This window comes from Bufo gargarizans, chromosome 1, assembly GCF_014858855.1.
Source record: "Bufo gargarizans isolate SCDJY-AF-19 chromosome 1, ASM1485885v1, whole genome shotgun sequence".
NCBI lineage: Eukaryota > Metazoa > Chordata > Amphibia > Anura > Bufonidae > Bufo > Bufo gargarizans.
In genome coordinates, this window is record NC_058080.1 from 746,356,303 (window position 1) to 746,364,649 (window position 8,347).

Consider the following 8,347-nt stretch of genomic DNA (forward strand, 5'->3'; position numbering starts at 1 on the left):
ACTGCAGTAATTGCAGAGATTTCTGACCTCCTGAGATAAGGGACTTAAAATCCTATGTGCTTGGAAGAGATTTCAAATGTTGTACCCAAGATGTATGATCAGAGTCCCCAGGGATGGGAAGCTGGAGAAGACTGAGATCTCTGCAGGCTATCAAAAATGGTGGGCATAGGGAGACCTCCAAATTGAGGAGGCAGAGCTTGAGGAGCATCAGGAGTGGTATGCCTATATCCCACGTTATCCTGAGCAGAAGCGACCAGTCTGTCTCTGGGTGCCTGGCAATGGCTATAAGGCCGCTGCTGTAATCCTGAAGGAGAAAGGAATTGTCTTCCCTGGGAAAGGGGACTTGGAGGGGGATGTAGAGCTTTCTGCAACACCTCGGTGGAGAGGAGACTGGTAGTAGTTGTTTTGCTTCCTACTTGTACATTGATTAATTTACAAAAGTCTTCATATGGACCTCAGCACAGGTGATGAGGAACAGAATATTATTTACACCTGATAACTAAATAAGTGAAGAAGCTGAGAGAAGACAGATCTACAGGAGGCCATGTATTCAGTCACTGTGTGCTTGTGTCTCCACAGATGGATCCAGGAGGAGAAATCCACCAGAGAGATGTCCCCGTCCTCTGTATTCCCAGGACTGTCCAGAGGAGAAGGTCCCAGAGAACCCTCAGGTAGATGGAGCTGAGCCCTGTACACATCTATATAGGGGGGTCCTGCAGTCATAGAGGGGTCATAGATTGTGGGGGTCTCTTCTGTGCATCTGTTAGATTTCCCACCTGTCTGCTGCATTGTACTGAATTGTTACAGATGACAAATCAGGGGGAAGATCTGACTGATATTAAAGTGGAGGATGAAGAAGAGAGGATTATGGGCGATCCCCCGTGTAAGAGTGAGGTGGAGGAGGACATTCCAGAAGATGTCACCACAGGTATGGAATCATGAATAGAGAAAGTGACTTCAGATTCTGTCCTTGGTGCCTTCAGGGCAGGAGGAGAATCTGATCACCAGCTGCTGCGCTGCTCATTAATTGCCTGTCCATACCAGAGGCCAGGGTTGTCACGATACCAAGATTTTGATTCGATTTCGATACCATGAAAAAGTATTGCGATACTTGATACCATATGATACCACGCGAAAAAAATAAAACACCATAATAGAGCAGTCCTATCCTATTTTATGGGGGGACAAGGTGACAAAAAATGGCGAATCACGCAGTTGCGACATATTTAATTTTTTTCTGTTACGGCGTTGACTGCATAGGAAATATTTTTAAATATTTTAATAGTTCACACTTTTTCGGGCATGGCGATATGTAATATGTTTATTTTTTATTGTTTGTAAATTTTATATGTAAAATTGGAAAGTTTTTTTTTTATTATTAGCCCCCTTAGGGGCTAGAACCCTTGTCCTATTCACCCTAATAGAGCTCTCTTAGGGTGACTAGGACTTCACACTCTCCTTGCTTACCAGGGCAGCCAGGGCTTCAGTAGCTTCCTAGCTGCCATGGTAACAGATCGGAGCCCCGCAATTACACTGCCGGAGCTCCGATCGGAACTGCCACTGCCATCAATGAAGAGGAGGGTAGGGGACCCTGTGGCCACTGCCACCAATGATACTAATATTGGGGGAGGCCACTGAGAGCGGCGCGTGCCATGTTCTCTAACTGATACTAGGCTGCACAGCAGCAGAGCCTAGTATCGTTAAATAGTAAGACCCGGTATCGTATCGATCCGGGTCTAAAAGTATTGATTGGGTATCGATACTTCTATACCCGGTGCAACCCTACCAGAGGTTGGGTATAATAGGCTACTTATCAGTGCGCTGCCAGGGTAAAATGTGGTGGAAAACTGCATGATCCAAGTGGTCAAAGGATCACAGCTTCAAGGAGGGCAAAAAAATATAACTACATTTGTTTGTTGTATATAGATTTGGTTCCAGAGCAATCATAATGACCCTTAGAATAAAGAAAACGATTTGGTGTTTTTTTCCATTCAACAATTAGTCAATAAGTGATATGTACCCCAAAATGATGGTACTAAAAATAACAACTTGTCCTGCAAAAAACAGCCTCGAGTGAAAATGAAAAAGTTATGGGTAGTGTTGAGCGAATCAAAGCCAAAGAAATTGACTTCGATCTGACTTTTAGTAAAAATTCTATTCCACCAGGCACTTTTTGGATAATCAGCTATATATTGTGCATATGATCTAGGCTTGGTTACAACCCACAATGTACGTAGGTTGGCTATGGGCAATCAGACAGCCTTGGGATCACGTGCATGTGATCCAGAAAGTGCCTGGAACCTAATTGCACTGGGGAGATCGGCACTGGCCATAGTCATCATTATCAATGTTACAGCTGTAAGAAGCATGAGTCAAAAAATTGTCAAATAACCCATTTTTAGTACTGCTGTATTAAAGTGATGGCCAGTTAGTGTTGAAGGGCAAAGTAGTGTCAGAAGGGTGCAGGACTGGGTGCCAGACATGGTCAAACTTCAATTTTTTTTTTGTTTTATCAAGTCATAACTTACTCTATGTAGTAAAAGTGGTGACTGGGTGTAACCATAAGCCTGGACTTTGTCAGGAGGTTGGAGAAAACGTGATAAGGCTAGAACCACAAATGCAGGAGTGGATTCAAAATGAATGGCTTATACTTCTCCCTCTGCTGGATCCACTTCCAGCTTATTAGGAATATTATACGTTTGTGTACTGTATGGCTTTAAGCAAAAATCACAAATTCCAATTTTTATCTTAACAGAAAATCCCAGTAAGAATTCTGAGGAAAACTTCATGTTATTACAAAAGTATAATGAAGATGAAGATAACATGCCGTGCTCTTCAGGAGAAAACCTTCATGTACATCTAAGATTTCACAGTACAGATCTATTATATAGTCAACATGAGGAACCTTCTCCTGACCAATGTGTTAAAGAGTTCACAAAAAGCTCAGGTCTTTCTAACCATGGAAGAATTCACAAAAGTCAGCCATACTCCTGTTCAGAATGTGGGAAATGTTTTACAGTTAAATCACATCTTGTTAGACATGAAAGAAGTCACACAGGAGAGAAGCCATATTCATGTTCAGAATGTGGGAAATGCTTTACACACAAATCAAATCTTATTATACATGAGAGAAGTCATACAGGAGAGAAACCATATTCATGTTCAGAATGTGGGAAATGTTTTACACAAAGATCACATTTTCATAGACATCAGAGATTTCACACAGGAGAGAAGCCATATGTATGTCCAGAATGTGGGAAATGTTTTACACAGAAATCAAATCTTGTTACACATGAGAGAAGTCACACAGGAGAGAAGCCGTATCCATGTTCACAATGTGGGAAATGTTTTACACAGAAATCAAATCTTGTTACACATGAGAGAAGTCACACAGGTGAGAAGCCGTATTCATGTTCAGAATGTGGGAAATGTTTTCGAGACAAATCAAGTCTTGTCACACATGAGAGAATTCACACAGGAGAGAAACCATATTCTTGTTCAGAATGTGGGAAATGTTTTATAGATAAGTCATATTTTGTTAGACATGAGAGATTTCACACAGGAGAGAAGCCATATTCATGTTCACTTTGTGGGAAATGTTTTATTGATAAAGCACTTCTTGTTAGACATCAGAGAACTCACACAGCAGAGAAGCCATATTCATGTTCAGAATGTGGGAAATGTTTTACAAGGAAATCACATCTTGTTAAACATGGGCTAATTCACACAGGAGAGAAGCCATATTCATGTTTAAAAATTGGGAAATGTTGTACAGAAAAATCTGATCTTGTTACACAGGAGAGAAGCCGTATTAATGTTCAGAATGTATGAAATGTTTTATAGATAGATTTGTTAGACATGAGACAGGTCACACAGGAGAAAAATCATATTCATGTTTAGAATGTGAGAAATGTACAGATAAATCAGATCTTGGTAGACATGAGAGAAGTCATTTTTCTACAAAAAAAAAAAGAAATGTTTTACTACTAAAGCTAAACTTAAAGGGAATGTGTCATCGAAACACATATATTCTTTTTTTCTAATCTGTTTTTATTTACTGATTGCAGATTATTATTATTTTTTTATTCTGTTTCATGAACAGATTATGGGCGTGCTGTCATTTTGCCGGAGCTGCAAATTGAGAAATGCTTTATAGCAGCTCCATGGACCATAGACTCAATGGAGTTTGTTTAAATAAAGATGGTATGGAAAATGTAAAATATCATCACCAAGATGTCTTAAAAAATATATTTAACTGAAAAACATGATTTAAACAATAGTTCATTTTCTGGTGACGCATTCCCTTTAAGGAGCATCAGAGATGTCACACAGGAGAGAGGTTGTTTGGATGTTTTATATGTGAAATATGTTTTGCAAGGAAATCAAAGGCTCATCAGATGAAAATACTATTATTTTGAAGATGAGAAATGCTAAAAGAACAAAGTAGAATTTTAAATCCATGTTAACAGGCAGATAAATTACAGAACCTGTCTGCAACTTGCCATCGTGAAACTATTTTAGAAAAGTTGCAAACAAGTTGCAGTCACATGACTTGCATTGTCTTTATGATGGCAGTCACATTTGACCTGCAATCAAAAATCCAGGTGTTGAATTTTTTTGTGGCCAACATGGTATGTCACGTGTCACACTGTCAATCAATTTTTTATGTCTTTATTGATTCATTTTCATTAGCAAAATACAAAAAAGCACCATTTAATCATCAGAAATTAGTAGTTAAAAATACAATATGCCCAACCTAAATGCAAAGTAAGAGACCAAACGGGGGAAAAAAAAAGGAAAAGAGATAAACACCGAATATATAAATTTATATAATGGAGACATCAAACTCTGTGAGACCATTCCAAATTTTGCATTTGTTTACGTTAAATTTTAAAAAAAATATATTTAACCTTTTGCTCTATCAGGGATAATAAATGAGAAACACTCCGACTCTTATTGGAAATCCACACTCAAAGTATTAATAAAAGATTGGGGTTATTTTCCCCTTTAAGTAGGTATTATCAGGCTTATACCGAAGAATCAGGGACTAACTGAATTAAGTAGCCCTTATTAATAATATCATATACTTGAGTCCAATAGTAAAAAAACAGGGCACTAAAAATATGAGTCCTCTAAGGACAAGCACCTACTGTAGGACACTTAGAATCTTCCCATATCACTATTCCTTTCAGGAAAACGGGGGGATAGTAGAGATGGACAATATTAAACCTAACAATCCAAAAGTTCCTATTCCTGGAGACCCCGTACAAATATTCTTAAGAATAGTGCCCCAGATGGTCACCTGTACCCTCTACATCTTTTCATTTAAACTGAAACTTCTCAAGATGATGAGATATAATTGTCTTATAACATATGGAAGCTATCTTTTTCCTGGAACCAATTGATGTTAACTGGTTAATAACATAAAATTAAGAATTCTAAAGTGTTTCCTATAAGTTGAACATAAGTATTATATACTTGAAAATAAATCCTGAAATACTCAGGTAGATTATACCATTGCCTAATGCCGTCAAATTGTCTCAAGCAACTTCCCTAAAACAACTAAGATAAATCTTATATTTAATCTCAACCATCCCTTAGTTTGCTCAGTTTTTTGAAATTTCTTAACATTAAAATGTGTACCTAAAAGGAGAAAATATGACATTGTTGAATAGTGATGGACGAACATCGACCGGGACGATTCACGATCAAATGTTCACGAACCGCAAGTTCGCGGCGGACCCCAATCACTTTAATGGCAGGCGAACCTGAAAAACCTTCAGGTCATATTTGCAGTCACCAAATACTTACACAAATCGTCCTACAACATGGACAGTGACATACCACAGGGGGATCAATGGCAACATTTTCCCCCAAAAATATGTATTTTATTCAGGGGCCATTTTTCTGTGTCTTAAATGGAAATTTTCAGAAATGTGACCTGCTGGAGCCTAGAAAATTTTTATTTTCAGCCACGGGAGTACAGGCCCAAAAATTAGACATTGACCTGACAGAAAACATCAAGTGATTATGTGGCTGGAGGTATATTAGACGGTCATTGGATATACATTTTACTGCGGGCCAGTACAAGGAGATGTCAAATACATATGTTTAAAAGAACAAAAAATATAAAATTGGATTAAAAACATGGCTAACGAAATCCCCCCTCTTGAAAAAACCCTAAATGATAATAGTTGAAATTCGATAACACGTGGTCGATGTCAACAGGTGTTGAATTCCTCTGAGGTCCCAAACATTAGGCATTCACCGGACAGAAAAGAACAATTGATATTGTGGATGGAGGTACATTAAGCGGTCACCGTATAACCATTTTACTGTTGGCCAGTTAATTTACAGGCCCCAAAAATTATGCATTCACCGTACATAAAAGATCAAGTGATTATGTGGCCGGAGGTATATTAGACTGTCAATGGATATCAATTTCACTGCAGGCCAGTGGACTACAGGCCCCAAAAATGATTAAAATTATTCATTCACCGTACAGAAAAGAACAATTGATAATGAGGCTGGAGGTAAATTAGGCGGTCACCGTATAACAATTTTACTGTTGGACAGTTAAATTACAGGCCCCAAAAATTATGCATTCACCGTACATAAATGATCAAGTGATTATGTGGCTGGAGGTATATTAGACGGCCATTCAATATCTATTTTACTGCAGGCCAGTGTAGTACAGGCCCCAAACATTAGGCATTCACCGGACAGAAAAAAACAAGGAATTATGTGGCTGGAGGTATATTAGACGGTCATTAGATATCAATTTTACTGCAGGCCAGTACAAATAGATATCAAATACGTATTTTTTAAAGAACAAAAAAATATAAAATTGGATTAAAAACATGGCTAACGAACCCCCCCCTTGAAAAAAACCCAAATGATAATAGTTGAAATTCAATAACACGTGGTTGTCACAGGTGTTGAATTCCTCCGAGGTCCCAAACATTAGGCATTCACCAGACAGAAAAGGCCTTTTATGCCGCTGTATTTACCTAAGACAGGGACCATTATTTGTTCTGGGTGGTGGTGGATATTTGTGGGCTGTCATGAGTAAATTCAATTACATGTGGTCGTCACAGGTGTTGAATTCCTCCTAGATCCATGCCTCTTTCATTTTTAGAAATGTGAGGTAGTCCACCCTGTCGTGAGCTAGGCGAGTGCGCTTATCGGTCATGATCCTTCCCCCCCCTGCTGCGCTGAACGTCTTTTCAGACAGGACACTCGACGAGGGGCAAGCCAAGAGTTCCATGGCAAATTGTGGCAGCTCTGGCCACAGGTCAAGCCTGCACACCCAGTAGTCCAGGGGTTCCTCGCTTCTCTGAACGTCCACATTGGCCATTAACCCGATGTGGTCAGACACCTGTCGGTCTAGGTTTTCCCTGATGCTGGATCCGGAGGACGGCTGTCGATGGGTTGCCTGCAAGAATGATCTCATATCCATAGTGACCAACACATCTTCAAACCACACTCTTGCAGGCGCGGTAGGATTGGTACCCGCACCTGTTTCGCTGTGGGTGGAAATTCCTCTGCCAGCTCCCACAACAGTAGAATGCAGCATCTCTCGCAGCAAGGCCTGGAAATGCTGCATTCTGACAGCCCTCTGTGATGCTGGTAACATGTCCGCCATTTTGTGTTTGTACCGGGGGTCTAAGTACGTTGCCACCCAGTACTGGTCCTTGCCCTTTATGCTTTTTATATGGGGTCCCTCTTCAAACACTGGAGCATGAAGGCCCCCTTTTGCACTAAATTGGAAGCGGTGGAGCGGCCTGGCTCCTGCTCATCGCACAGGAGAATGTCGTCCTCGGTCTCCTCCCCCCATCCACGGACTACACCAAGGATCCCAGAAAAATGTAAAGCCTGCTCTTCTTGCTCCTCCTTCCCCAGCCACCATCCTCCTCAGACTCCTACTGACTTGTCTCAGATGGAGTAGCCCCCCTGGGAATTAATTCAGCATTGCGACTTCCTCATCTTCCAGCTCCTGCTCCTCGACGGCTTGATCAATGACACAACGCAATGCATGCTCCAGAAAGAAGGTGTAAGGTACGATGTCACTGATGGCGCCCTGGCTGTGACTGACCAGTTTGGTGATCTCATCAAATGACCACAAAAGTCTGCATGCGCCGCGCATGAGCAGCTACTGGCGCGGTGAAAAAAACCTGTCCTGCCGCAGAGTTCGTACAGGTAGATGTTAACGGCACGTTTCTGCTGGAGAAGCCTATCGAGCATATACAAGGTGGAGTTCCAGCGCTTCGGGCAGTCACAAATAAGACCTCTGACGGGCAAGTGGTGTCGAAGCTGAACGTCAGCAAAGCAAGCCATGGCCGTGTAA

General features: G+C 40.7%; 1 protein-coding gene across 1 annotated transcript in view; it reads left to right on the forward strand.

Moving 5' to 3' along the window:
- Window positions 1-3,938, forward strand: part of LOC122925023 (zinc finger protein 585A-like) — a 147,232-nt gene extending 143,294 nt beyond the window's left edge. Inside the window, exon 5 of the mRNA XM_044276557.1 lies at window positions 2,979-3,938. Within this exon, the coding sequence (XP_044132492.1) occupies window positions 2,979-3,831 (853 nt within the window). The 3' untranslated portion in view covers window positions 3,832-3,938. The remainder of the gene's footprint in view (window positions 1-2,978) is intronic.
- Window positions 3,939-8,347: the final 4,409 nt, after the last annotated feature.